This window comes from Amblyomma mixtum, chromosome 8 (assembly GCF_055824585.1).
Source record: "Amblyomma mixtum isolate Tamu chromosome 8, ASM5582458v1, whole genome shotgun sequence".
NCBI lineage: Eukaryota > Metazoa > Arthropoda > Arachnida > Ixodida > Ixodidae > Amblyomma > Amblyomma mixtum.
In genome coordinates this window covers 65,745,955-65,759,221 of record NC_143019.1, presented here as the reverse complement: position 1 = coordinate 65,759,221, position 13,267 = coordinate 65,745,955, and the positions used below count along the sequence as shown (strand labels likewise).

The 13,267-nt window shown below is 51.6% G+C and overlaps 2 protein-coding genes across 2 annotated transcripts in view; one reads left to right on the top strand and one right to left on the bottom strand.

Moving 5' to 3' along the window:
* Window positions 1-13,267, top strand: part of ProRS-m (prolyl-tRNA synthetase 2-like protein, mitochondrial) — a 72,551-nt gene continuing 59,284 nt past the window's right edge. Inside the window, exon 1 of the mRNA XM_089558353.1 lies at window positions 1-101. Within this exon, the coding sequence (XP_089414479.1) occupies window positions 18-101 (84 nt within the window). The 5' untranslated portion in view covers window positions 1-17. The remainder of the gene's footprint in view (window positions 102-13,267) is intronic.
* On the bottom strand, window positions 1,429-11,944 carry LOC149332774 (transcription factor Adf-1-like). The gene is made up of 4 exons (XM_089558356.1): window positions 11,538-11,944; window positions 8,416-8,575; window positions 1,611-1,710; window positions 1,429-1,527 (listed from the first exon to the last, which is right to left on the bottom strand). The coding sequence occupies exons 1-3, from the start codon at window positions 11,695-11,697 to the stop codon at window positions 1,638-1,640; spliced, it is 393 nt and encodes a 130-aa protein (XP_089414482.1). The 5' UTR covers window positions 11,698-11,944; the 3' UTR covers window positions 1,429-1,527; window positions 1,611-1,637.

The following is a 13,267-nucleotide window of genomic DNA, read 5'->3' as shown; positions in this document are numbered from 1 at the left end:
GTTCCGAACTCAATTTCATGCAGAACCTGCTGAATCCTGACCAGCGCCAGGCTCTTCTCCCTGGGACCAAATTTTCTGAGGCGTTCGCGCAGGCTGAGCAGGTACATGGTTTCATAGTCGTCGGGATCGACGTGCTGCGGCAACCGGCACTGTGCCGTGCCGTCGGCCATAGCCTTCATCTGTTCCGTCGCCGCGGTCAGTTCGTGCAACAGGGCATCGGTGCTGCTAGCGACGTCCGCGTCATCACTGTCACTGCGGCTCTCGTCACCGTGGCTGTCACGTCGCTCCCTGGCGTACTTGGACCTGCTTCCTCGATGGATACCAGTCGACTTTCGCTTGCCGCGCGTCAGCCCCGGGTCGAAGTTTGTCGAAGGCGATCTCGATTGCACGCTAGTCGCGCCCGTTGTGGCACTGTCCCCTGGAGTGCGAGCGCTTTGGTCTGCCCAGTGTCCTTCAGACTGGTCCACTGTCTCACAGTCCGGCGGTTCAAGCTTGACAGTGATAGGTGTCTGGATTCGTGGAGCCGGCGAGGGTCGCCTTGGCTCTGGTGTCGTACCCTGCGAGCAACGAAAGAAGTCTTGCCTTTCACCGAGGGCATTCAGTACACTTACCGCTTACAACAGTGTTGTCATTACGGCCTTACGTTTGGGGCGGCTACACAACTGCTACAAAAGCTAGAAAGGTGTTCCCTAGTAAACACGAAATGACAGCTGCGTCCAATTCTGTCCCTATAGGCCAGGGTTCGTCTAGCCACCCTGGCCGCACCGACAAGTTTTGTCTGTGGGCCAGTAGAGAGATAGGGGAGTGGAGAAAAGAGGATGGGTCCAAGTAAAAAGAAAGAGTCAAAACTAGGAAATCCAAAGAAAACGAGTCAGTAGCTACAGCGAAGGAGGCCAGTCATATCAAGCAGAAATGTTTATTTTTTTTTCCAATATGTTGTTTCGTATTTAAAGTTACCGGGTCCCTATCACAAACAGCTATACCTCTTGAAGTATATATATGCAGTGATGACCAGACAATTAAGACTTTTTGTGCTTATAGGCCGACAGAGGGCGGTTCTTCCGTAACAAGGACTGAAATTTTCAGGACCAATCATCTTCTACCATCCGCTTTTCTAACCGCACTCTTTATCTGAGATCTACTGAAAAGCACTGCATTTCTTAAGCGTGGACTGCGTACTCTTTGTGCATTGAAGGGCTTGTCCCTTAGCTTATATGAAGCTAATGCGTTTACTGGACGCGTATGCATGCACTGGCAAGTACAAGTATCTTCATAAGAGGGGGGTCAAAGTCGATGGCATACCGCCCAAAGTCGATGGCAGAGAACAATATCGTACAAAATTTTCGTCCCCTTCGCCACGTTTATCAGAAGGCCCGTTCCCCCCCCCCCCCCCCCCTTTGCGCACGCCTATGTGAATGCTGTAACATACGCGGCAAGTCACGTTCTCGAGGCACGACGTCGTCAGCGGCTGGTCCGGCGTGATGAACTCATCCGGCGATGGAATGTTCACCATTGACAGCAGGACACCTGCACGGACACATACAGCAGGGGCACGCTGGCTCAGAGGACGGAGATCCCACACACGACATGGCCAGGAGAGCGAGGCTTACTCTGCGTGATGGCGTCCGGGTGCAGGATTACGCACTCCGACCCCGCGTCGTAGCCCTCACACACGGGGTCCTGGGCGGGTTGCAGTTGCATGGGCCGCAGCTGCACGGAAAATACACACACTGCTGCTTGTTCCGAGCAAAATAAAATGTGCCACGGAGATATTTTTACGCCCTTAGCAACTTCGGCTAGTACTCCGCATTGCTTTGCGCAGTCAGGAACTTCTACGAAAGTGTCGAGGACCCCATAAGGCACCAATGTAATTGGAGAGCAAACGCAGCGAATTCGCTTACGTACACTGCGCCCTATAGGCAGGTGCCACTATGCTCGGTATTATTTATAAATCCGCCATTTTATTGCGAAAGCAATACTACGTCAGGTCTAACCGCTCGTCGGGTGGTCCGTGGACCCCCCTGCTCCTCGAGGAGCCGCCGCCGCGCCTAACAGATGGTGTGACGTCAGCCTCTCCGTTGCTGTGGCGACGCGTGACGTCAGCTTGCTCTCTCCACCGCAGCCAGGAGGAGCCGGTCGTGCCGCGCTCCTCGAGAAGTCTCGCCATGGGAGTCACCGACGCAGAGTAGTTGCTCCGCTGCTTCAGAACAGTTTAACTCTAAGGCGAGAGCCAAGCAAGCTACGAATAATGCAAGAAAGAGGTTACAACGTGCCCCAAGAAACGGAAGAACAACGAGAAGAACGACTGCAGAAACGACGAGAAGCCGAAGCAGCTAAACGAGCTTTCGCAACCGACCAGGTTTAACCAGAGTTAAACCACACCAATTTTTTTTTCTTTACATATAAATCCTAATGATTTCATGTTTGACCAGTTTTTAATCCTGAATTTGTATCCTTTATGTCACCTCTCTGCTTTTGAGCCAGCAATCTTAAAATCGCTTTTTGCTAATGTCTACCGCAGATCCATTCACATTAATCTCTAAACCCTATACGGTCACAAGGAGTGACTGTGCCTTTATCCTGGATGGATACAGCCAGCGTACTGCCTGTATCTGGATGGATACTACCACATTCTATTAAAATGTTCCATTGTCTCTACGGATTTACAATACATTTGGTTATTTTATTAATTTCGTAGCTTCGCGTTCTAAGGCTTCCTAATCTCGCTTCAAAGAGCAAGTCGCTGCCTACTGAGTTATCAGAGATCGATTCCTTCCCGATTTCTTTTCCATTTTCTATTCAGGTCTGCGTTTTCTATCCGGTTGTTACCCCCTACGTTTTTCACCTGTCGTTTAAAGCTCCTTATTTTTCCGTCCCGGTTTCCTTCTCATTTACTGGCGAATTTACTGGTCCTTTCCCGCCACTACCAGTAAACGTTATTTCTTAGCATTAAGATACCCCAGATGCTTACGTGTTACCGTCCAGTGTTCATAGGCGTTCATGTAATATTTTATCCTGAGCTTACCATGCTTCGAACAATGTCCAGCCTATGTCCCCCTGCACTGCCTCAATTGTGGTTTTGCCGTGGGCAGGTGGCAGACGAAAGCGCGTCACCTATGGCCTTAGAGACACCAACCAGTGCATGGTGCCCTACAGCTTTTGACCTGCCCTGAGCAGTTGGTTTGATCGCCGCAGGTGACGCGACAATCTGCAAATACCCCCGTTTTGAACTGTTCGGCATGCCATCGCTCTTCGAAGCATGGGGCATTCAAGGAGTCACGCTCATTTGTGTTCACGGCAACACTAATTATGATGCTTGCAACAGTGCACTCCGTCAAACGTTCGGCACGAACGTGGCACAGTCCTCACGGTTGGTCAAATGTTTAGGGGAATCCCCCAAGGTGGAGTAGATTTGTAATAAGGGAGTAATTACTCACTGACATCCACCCGAGCGCAGCCATACGGCTACAAAGGAAAGCTATACATCTTTCTCAGAAACTTCGTAGTTAAAGAAAAATTCGTCCTGGTCCGGGGTTCGAACCTGGACCACCGCTTTCCTTTGTAGCCGTATGGCTGCGCTCGGGTGGATGTCAGTGAGTAATTACTCCCTTATTAGCCCTCACGGTTACAAGAGGCGCGAGTCCGCATCAAAACATGTGAAATTTCGACAGGAAACGGGTGGCGCCACTAGTCTCTGCTGTCGCGCGGACACCGTTCTTCTGTTTCGTCCACGGGCTGTGAACGCCACTTCCCATCGTATTCGTAAGAGTGTGCAAGGCATGCCACGCGACAGGCGAAAAGAATGCGCAGGAAAGAATCCAGTGTACCTGTAGGGGAGATTGGCTGACCACTGGCTGAGCCGACAGGACGCCTTGACCGTACATTGGCTGAGCGTGCGGTAAGTGCCCGCTGACAACAGCCTCGTTTCCAGCGTATGTGTCGCTGGCGCTGTTCCACAGCCTGCAAGTTGATCGTCATCGCCATCAGTTAAGTTAATCAAGCGAAGGAGTTGCATTGTAAAACATTTATTTCGTCGGAAAAGTCAATGCATCCGTGCTAGCTGGCTATCACCTCACAACGACCTGAGCACCCCATTCAATGGCCCGGGTTTGAACGCCCAGGTCTGAGCTGACCAACACGGCCTCCCACTGCTCGAGAGTAGGAACTTTTAGAGATTCCGGTGGCGGCTCCTCTATACAATTAAGGTTGGGCTAGTTGGTGCTGGGACACTTCAGTTGACGTCTAGAGTGTGTCCCGTCTGTTTCTCTGCCTCTGTCGGCTGTTTTATTCGCACTAGTTAACATGTCGCAGCCAGTTCCTCCTCTCTACAGTTCCACAATATGTGATCGTAAGTGGCTATTTCGCCACATTCCGGGTCGTAATCACCGGTACAGAATTTTGATAGTAAGTGAGGAGTCGTGAAGGATCGCGTCTGGAGTCGCCCCCAGGTGGTCTCCTGCTCCTTGTCCAAGGTTTTGTCTGGAGGGGGAAGATCCTCCTTTCCAGTTTAAAATAATCAGTAATGACGTGATATGGTGCTAGGCTGTCCTTCGAGAAACTCTCGGTAGCTACCGCTACCCCAGCTCGGCTGACGAATACTCCAGCTTTGATGCGTGCCGCTTCGTTACCACGGTTCCCCGAGTGAGCCGGGACCACGGTGTGGCCGGGATCCATAACAACTCAATACTCCCAAGTTTTTTATTGCAAAAGCAATACTACGCTCATGAACGGCCTTTCGCGTAGCGGCGGCCGGTAGCCACGTTTGACCTTTAGAAGGACCTCTAACGTCATACCAGGGTGAGAGATGGACTACCAAGTCGAGTCGTCGCGCAGCGGCGGCCGGTAGCCACGCGTGACATTTAGAATGACCTCTGACGTCATGCCATGCCTAGTGACGCCATAGCGTGATGTCATGCAAGGGTGACAGATGGGCTACCAAGTCGAGTCGTCGCGCAGCGGCGGCCGGTAGCCACGCGTGACGTTTAGAATGACCTCTGACGTCATGTCATGCCTAGTGATGCCATAGCGTGATGTCATGCAAGGGTGACAGATGGGCTACCAAGTCGAGTCGTCGCGCAGCGGCGGCCGGTAGCCACGCGTGACATTTAGAATGACCTCTAACGTCATGCCGTGCCTAGTGACGCCATAGCGTGATGTCATGCAAGGGTGACAGATGGGCTACCAAGTCGAGTCGTCGCGCAGCGGCGGCCGGTAGCCACGCGTGACATTTAGAATGACCTCTGACGTCATGCCATGCCTAGTGACGCCATAACGTGATGTCATGCAAGGGTGACAGATGGGCTACCAAGTCGAGTCGTCGCGCAGCGGTGGCCGGTAGCCACGCGTGACATTTAGAATGACCTCTGACGTCATGCCATGCCTAGTGACGCCATAGCGGGATGTCATGCAAGGGTGACAGATGGGCTACCAAGTCGAGTCGTCGCGAAGCGGCGGCCGGTAGCCACGCGTGACATTTAGAATGACCCCTGACGTCATGCCATGCCTAGTGACGCCATAGCGTGATGCCATGCAAGGGTGACAGATGGGCTACCAAGTCGAGTCGTCGCGCAGCGGCGGCAGGAAGCCACGCGTGACATTTAGAATGACCTCTGACGTCATGCCATGCCTAGTGACGCCATAGCGTGATGTCATGCAAGGGTGACAGATGGGCAACCAAGTCGAGTCATCGCGCAGCGGCGGCCGGTAGCCACGCGTGACATTTAGAATGACCTCTGACGTCATGCCATGCTTAGTGACGCCATAGCGTGATGTCATGCCAGGGTGACAGATGGGCTACCAAGTCGAGTCGTCGCGCAGCGGCGGCCGGTAGCCGCGCGTGACCTGTAGACGCGACGCACTGCGTTCCTTTTGCTTTCGCAACCTACCAGGCTTAACCAAAGCTAAGCCCCCGCCAAATTTTTTGTCTTACGCAATATTTCACTGCTGCCTGAGAAATTCTGCCCCTCGCATAATTGCGTATGACGAATTTTGAGTCGCTCAGCATAGCATCAGCGTTGGTGCTAATGATGGCAAGGGCGATAGCTGCCTCTCCTGCCGTTTCTGAGGATCTCGTTTTAGTAGTGCCGGAGACTATCAGTCTGCCCTGCGTTTCCACCGCCGCTAGCGCAAGCGCTTGTTTTGGTGGGTGTTCTGTGGCATCTACATATGCCGCTTGTTCATGTTGGCTGTACGTTCTGTGTAGAGCTTTCGCCGTAGCTTTTCCTCTCTCCTCGCGGTGAGCAGGATCCATATTCTTAGGTAGTGGCATGACTATAGTACTGCCTGAGCGATGCGTTTAGGTATTTGTGTCTTGGTATCTACAGTGGTGGCAGCTCGATGCCTAGTCGTAGGCGATCAAGTATGGCCCTTCCTGCTTTGGTGCGGGAAATCCGACCTCGTTGCTCTGTTAAGAGTGCTTCCTTGAGCTCGTCTAGGGCGTTGTGTACTCCTGAGCCCATGAGTCTTTCGGTGGAGGTACAGTCCGGAAGCCCTAATGCAACCTTGTATGCGTGTCTAATTACAGCCTTCACCTTGGCTTTTTAGTGCTGTCTAATTTTAGGTATGGGAGTGCACATACAAGCTTGCTCAGCAGAAATGCTTCTACTATTCTGCAGAGTTCTTTCTCCTTCACTCCCGTCATTTTGTTGGCAATTCGTCTTATTAGCCTCACTGTCATGTTGACTGTTGCCTTGAGTCTTTCTAATGTCTCCGTGTTCTTCCTGTTTGACTGAAGGAAGAGTCCCCGGATTCTTATACTTTGAACTTCCTTTACAGGGAGCTCTTCCACCCAGATGTTAAGTGAAGGAATGACCTGTGTCCTCTGGGGGACAAGAGCCTCACCCAGAGTTCTCCAGGCACTGTTATCTCGCGCCAAAGCCGCGGCAACTTATAGCATTGCGAATTTCCTAACCTTATTCCGTGATCAGTTAAAGAAAAAAACAGCAACACTTGCTCTCTTTTAATCTTACTTTTCTCATTTTTCGCCACTTTGTTCTAAATGAGCGAGCAGAATTGACGCAGGAAGAATGTGGGACGACTACGTAATACAATGCCTCATCTAGACCCGTTGCTGGGCTATAGTTGGGATGTAGTGGTTAATGCTGATCTACTGTAACTGAAACACTGCAATCGAACCCGCGTCTTCGATCCCGGCCGCGGCGGCTGAATTTCGATGGAGGCGAAATTCTAGAGTCCCGTGTACTGTGCGATGTCAGTGCACGTCAAAGAACCCCAGATGGTCGAAATTTCAGGAGCCCTTCACTACGGCGTCCCTCATAGCCTGAGTTGCTTTAGGACGTTAAACCCCAATAAACCAAACCAATTAACCAACAAGCATCGTGACTTAAATTGGTCTCATCTGCATAGGTCCCGATGTGACGCATTTCACGGTGTAGCGTACGTCAAGACGCGTAGGATTTCACTACCTAAAACGTAAGCACAGGCACTATCACGTTCCTAGCAAACCTGCAGGACTGCACGAACAGTGATCTCCTACGAGTGGCCGCCGTCCTTATTCAACGGGTGAATGTCCGGTGCCTGAAATTAATTAGATGGAGATAGTATCGGTCGAACAATACGAACGACAGCGCGGGCCTCACAGATACGGCACACAAGCTGCAGTATTCATCGTTTCATCACGATCTTCGTCGTCGATAGCCCGAGTCACGACGAATGAACGTAGGTCGTGAGGAAAGCGGGAGGTTCTCGCGAGCCGTTCTGCACCGAATCTCAATAGCCTTCGTCTCTTCTCTTCTTTCTTCTGCCTGTCCTTATCCTTCGATGCTTAGTCGCAAGGGATAATGATTTTTTTTTTCGGACCAAAGCAACGATGTCTAGGCATGCCGCATTGGAAGCCTTCCATTTAGTTTCAGCCATCTGGGTTTCTTTAACGTGCACCGAAACTGCAGGTATAGTGCGTGACATTTTGATCGAAACCGTTAACTCAGCAGCCGGACCACTGATCCACCGAGGTGAATAGTCAATGTGTATGTACCGTCTTTGTCAAAAGTAACCAGGCTGCATGGTTTGCTTCTAGCACGTACAGTGGAGCCCTTACAGCTTCCCTGAAGCTGAAATGGTAATCAAAGGTAAGGACTGGAGTTCTTCTTACGTTCCAATACGTTTCGATCTTTTGGAAAGCCACAAGGGCTCCACTATACAAGCTAGAGGCAAACCATGCAGCCTGGTTACTTTTGACAAAGACTGTACACTCCAGCAGGTGAGGTATAACAATTCTTTGCCATCCTGTAATCGTGCACCAGGCAAGCTGATAGTGTTCTGACAGGTAATGGAATCACGAAAGGCAAAAGGACTGACATGGTACACACGACTGGAATGTGGTTGCCTGCTGCAGTCTGATCTACGCATACTGCGTCCTGGCCAGCAATAGCTCTCTTGATATGATTGTGTGCTCACCGGGGCCTTTGGGACTTGATGAGGAAGCCCAGATGCCTGTAGAGACTCCACTTGGTGAGGCGGTCATCCTCGACGTCCGCCTGCGCCGCCAGTTTCGCAAGCCTTTCCTCGCGCACGAACCGGTCCCGGACGCTGCGCCAGTGCTTCTTGCAGTTGGCAGCTGCATGGCATCGCAAAGAATGACCAGCGCTATGACACGAGCACAAAATGAACGACGCACTCCCGATTCTTTTCCGTTCGAGTTGGACCAAGGAAAGGGGTTTAGAGTAAAGACACCAAACTTCGGTTTGGTTTGGTTTATTGAGGTTTAACGTCCCAAACCGACTCGGGCTATGAGGGACGCCGTAGTGGAGGGCTCCGGAAATTTCGACCACCTGGGGTTCTTTAACGTGCACTGACATCGCACAGTACATGGGCCTCTAGAATTTCGCCTCCATCGAAATTCAGCCGCCGCGGCCGGGATCGAACCCGCGTCTTTCGGGCCAGCAGCCGAGTGCCGTAACCACTGAGCCACCGCGGCGGGGTTAGACACAAAATTTCGGCTATAAATCTTTGAAATGATGCATACTTGAATCATCACGTGGTATTCGCTTGTGACCGCTAAATAATTGATAATTGCTCGCATGTGTCTCGGTTTCAACAGCCGATCGATAGCTATGGCTGATGTCAAAGGTCCGTATGGGCAGGCTGGCTTTAGCGTTTTAGTCAGTCAAAACGACGAAGCAGTCATCAAGGCAGTCGTGCCGGCAGATGCCTGCGTCTGCCCTTCGCGGCTGGCCACGAGCTGCTAGCGACAAACGCAAATTTAGGGCACGAATTAAAGTTACAGGGTGCAGTCACGACAAAAGAATGTATATGGCGCTGCAAAGGGGGAAATTAACAAGCAATTAATATACTTTCAACTTCATTCTCGCTTTCAGTGTTGTTTCAGGTGAAATGAAACATCACGCAGAGCAGTCCATGAGGCTAGACCTAAATCGTGCGCATAAGCAAGCATAAACATAATGCTTTATTTACGGACACGAAGTTCAACGTCGCACGCATGCATATTTCGTTGTGATAGGCACTTCGCCGAGCGGTCCTTGCCGTCCACTCCTTGCGCGCATTTTATTCCTCCGTTTTTAAACAGGCGGTGCTCGCGTGTGACAACATCTCTGGTTGAAAACAGTCGAAAGAACCCTCAGTGGCTTTAGCAGTAAAAATAGTTTAAAAAAAAACAATAACCGCGATCTTACAAAGCGGCCCTGCTCAACAACGCGTCGGCCGTTTCAGAAGCGACCCGGCCCGGTGTGAACTACACGCAACGCACGTAAAAGAACGCCCGGTTGCCTCTAATGTCAAAACTGCTATTGAATCAAAGAAAAAGTTCTTACCTCCAGATTAGGCTAGCTAATACATTCCAGATTGTGGGGACGCACTCGCCCCTGTGGTTCGCTTTCCCCCTCAACTCGTTCCTTGTGGTTAGCTCCCCCGCAACGCACTCTCCTTAGTTGTGTTACTTTAACTAACAGCAACGTTGGCTAACAGGGGAGGGCGCTGCGACACCAGCGCCACGGATGGCGTGTTTTGCTGCGCGCGCGCGCGGGGGAGAGACGGTTCTCTTCTGCTCGGCATCGGGAAAGCACGCGGACGTGTCGCGCGCGGCTCCGCTCTTCGTCGATGGGCGCCTTCTGGTCGGAACATGTAGAGTTCCTGTATTTAGTAGCATATACAGTAACTCTAGGAACATGCTCCCGCCAACCTGTCCCGTCCGGCCTCGGGAGTTTTCCCCTTGCTCTAGCGTGGGCGAACATTCGCTCGTAACCGTGCTGGTGAGTCGGACGTCCTCGATTCCTCAGTGTATTTTGTTGCTAGCTGGCGTTATTGTTTTTATAGCAATAAATGCCTTGTTTGTCTCAGCCAGTGTGTCGTTACTTTGTTCCCGCAGAGCTAGGCCCGCCGTGGTCGGCGAGCGCTCGGTAGCGTACTCGACCACGGGGTGGGGTCCGCGCGGTTTTGAACTGGGTCAGCCGCGGTTAAACGGGGAGAACGTATTTATCTCCCCAGTTAAAACCTCACAAAATGCAACATGACAGCTGTTAGCGCCGATCAAATTTGAGAAATCGGTATGTTACCAATAAGCAGCTATGGTTATTTCATCTATCTATTTTCTTTTCGTGCAGCTGCGTGGTCCGAATTGTGTGAAGAGAAACTAGAAAGCACAGGGACTAGTAAAGAATTTTTTGTCCAACGCAAAAGTTGTCCCGAAACGAGAGGCGAGCAATAGTTGAACGCTGGCTGGAAGTCGCACATGAGCGCCCCCTTCCACACAGCTTGCTCGGAGTGACGTCACACATTTTAATCGGAAAGCGTGCGCTGCTGAGAACAAGTTGAAATCAAACGTTTTATGCAAGCTTCATGTAGCAGTGAGTAAACGGCATGCAAGCAGTATATGTCGCTAATTCGCGGCGCTGGACAATACAGGGTTAATCCGGAGACCTCTGTTACGACGTCTCCCTTAGCATTTTGTCGTTTCGGGACGTTAAATCACACACTCCACCACTGAGAATGGAATGTCATGTTTATCATTTCCACACACTAAGCCACTTTTTATGCATCTCGTGCGATTCCCACTCTGCATGCATCATATTGATATTAATGAATCTGGCGAAAATGTTGCTGAGAACGAAATGTGTGGATGTTTGCAGGGGCCGTAATGTGGTTGATTTCTTTCTGAGAATCGGTTGACGAATTTTCAGTGCTCGAATTATTTTTTTTATGACACTATCTGGAACGGGGCATCCAAGCCGAAATTTCAGCGTTCATTCAGACTCTACTCACATGTACTGCTTATTCTGACATTACTGGCAAGTTATGAAAGTCATTATGGAAGAAGTTAATCCTCTGGCAGAAAACTCGTGCGGTAAAATTGACGCACGAGTTGCTTTCTACCAGAACATATATAACTCCCATAATTTGCGTTAAATATGAGACCCGCCGCGGTGGCTCAGTGGTTAGGGCGCTCGGCTACCGAGCCGGAGTTCCCGGGTACAAAAGAATGAACCAGGAAGAGTCGTTACAAAATACACTGCCCCTGGCCGCTCTCGTCTGATACTTGAACCACACAAAGGCATCGCACTTACGGGAAGTGTTCATGACTTTCGAGATGGCCTTCCACGCTTGTGCCCGCTTGAAGAAATCCCTGACGTCGGGGTGCGCCGGGTCGTAGAGCAGCGGATGTTTTTCAACCGCCATGCACAGCGTTTCCAAGTCGACCGTCCCGCCGCAATTCGTTGCCGCCATCTTGAGCCGCGCCGAAAGCGCGGGCACAAAGGTGCCAGACCCGCTACCTATCCAACCAGACGACAGATGCACATGACCGTAGCATCCTCCGTCGAACGCACAACGCTGCCGCGTTTACACAACGCGATGGAGTTCTGCGCACACAGCGCACGAGGTAAGCTGTAAAGCTGTTTCAGAACTGTTTTCAGCGGAACCACCGCACCCGACAGCAACAAGCGGAGCAGCGAGCAGCCAGCGCTGCGTCCGAGCATGCGAACGGCGCGCTACGCAGCGCGCACGTTGCCATGACGACAAGCAACGAGCAAAAGCGGCGCCGTCTGGATGCGTGGCGCGTTGCGCCGGCGTGCCGGTGTCGCCTCTCGCTAGCTGCTCATCAGTTGCGAACGGAGACGCCGCTGGTTCGCCGCCTGGCTGTCGGCCAAACATTGATCGGCAGGCTCTCCCTCGGAGTGGAGGTGGCGCGCGCGCGTCGGCTATTGCTTGGACATGTTCATGAGTGGGAATGCTACTCTGCCTGGGACAAAAAAGAAAAAGAAGTACCGTGCCCAGCGCTGGCTTTTTTTTTTTTTTTTACTATTGTTAAGGCGACAGCATTGAGGAGCTCGTGTCGAAGAAAGGCAGGTGTCGACGTTGTTGGCGTTAATTGTCGTCGACGTTGTAACACGAAACGCGAGAATCTCCAAATAAAAAAATCGTACAGGGAGTTCAAACAAGATCTTTCAGATTGTGAGGCGAGCACGCGTAGAATACGCTACGAAGTCTTTTTTTTTTTTGCTTTATTGCATGGAAATCACAATGCAGACACACATTGTCGTGTCTTCGTACACTGCACTCCACCAGCACATCAAAATTGCGGGAGACATGCACAATGTTGGTTATGACGGGGGTTCGGAGTCGCTGCTAGCTTGCTGCTGCTGCTGCTCGCTTGACGGAACCGCGGTCAAGCTTCGACACCCGTCCCCACCATCAGGACAGGAGTGCCGTCAAGTCAATGAGTTGGGTGATGGGAGGAAGATTACGAGTGGGTTTATTTACATTTTTACGTCATGGTGATTAGAAGTGAGACTACTCTGCCGCATTCGTTGTCGAGTTTTATACTGTTCTCGTTCCCTAAAGTCCCTAGGTTGACGACGCCCACGCCGGAGTGGGAGGGGCCTAGAGCTTTCACTTGTGCGCACAAACACAACACCGCACTTAGGGTCACGCCCCCGTCACATGTTGAGTCTGAGGGAAAGAAGGTTGCCGTCGAGGTAGAGTCGACTGCGGTAGGTGGTTTCCGGCCAGCCGAAAGTCCCGCGGGTCACCGACATCTGCTATTCATCAAATGACACCCGCCGCTCGAAGCCGGAACGCGATGTCACAAAAAGGCCGGAAAGTGGTCTCTCGTCCTTGGAGATGTTCGAATGATGCCCACCAGCTCGTCGCGGTGCTTGGCACGCCAAAGAGCCACAGGAAACGAAGCCCTTTGTTCCCCGGCACGCTCACAGCAATTAGGGAAGATAACGTCCGTCTCCGCGCGCGGCGGCGGCGTTCGACACGTGCATGCACTTCGGAAAAGGGGTCTGGTTGT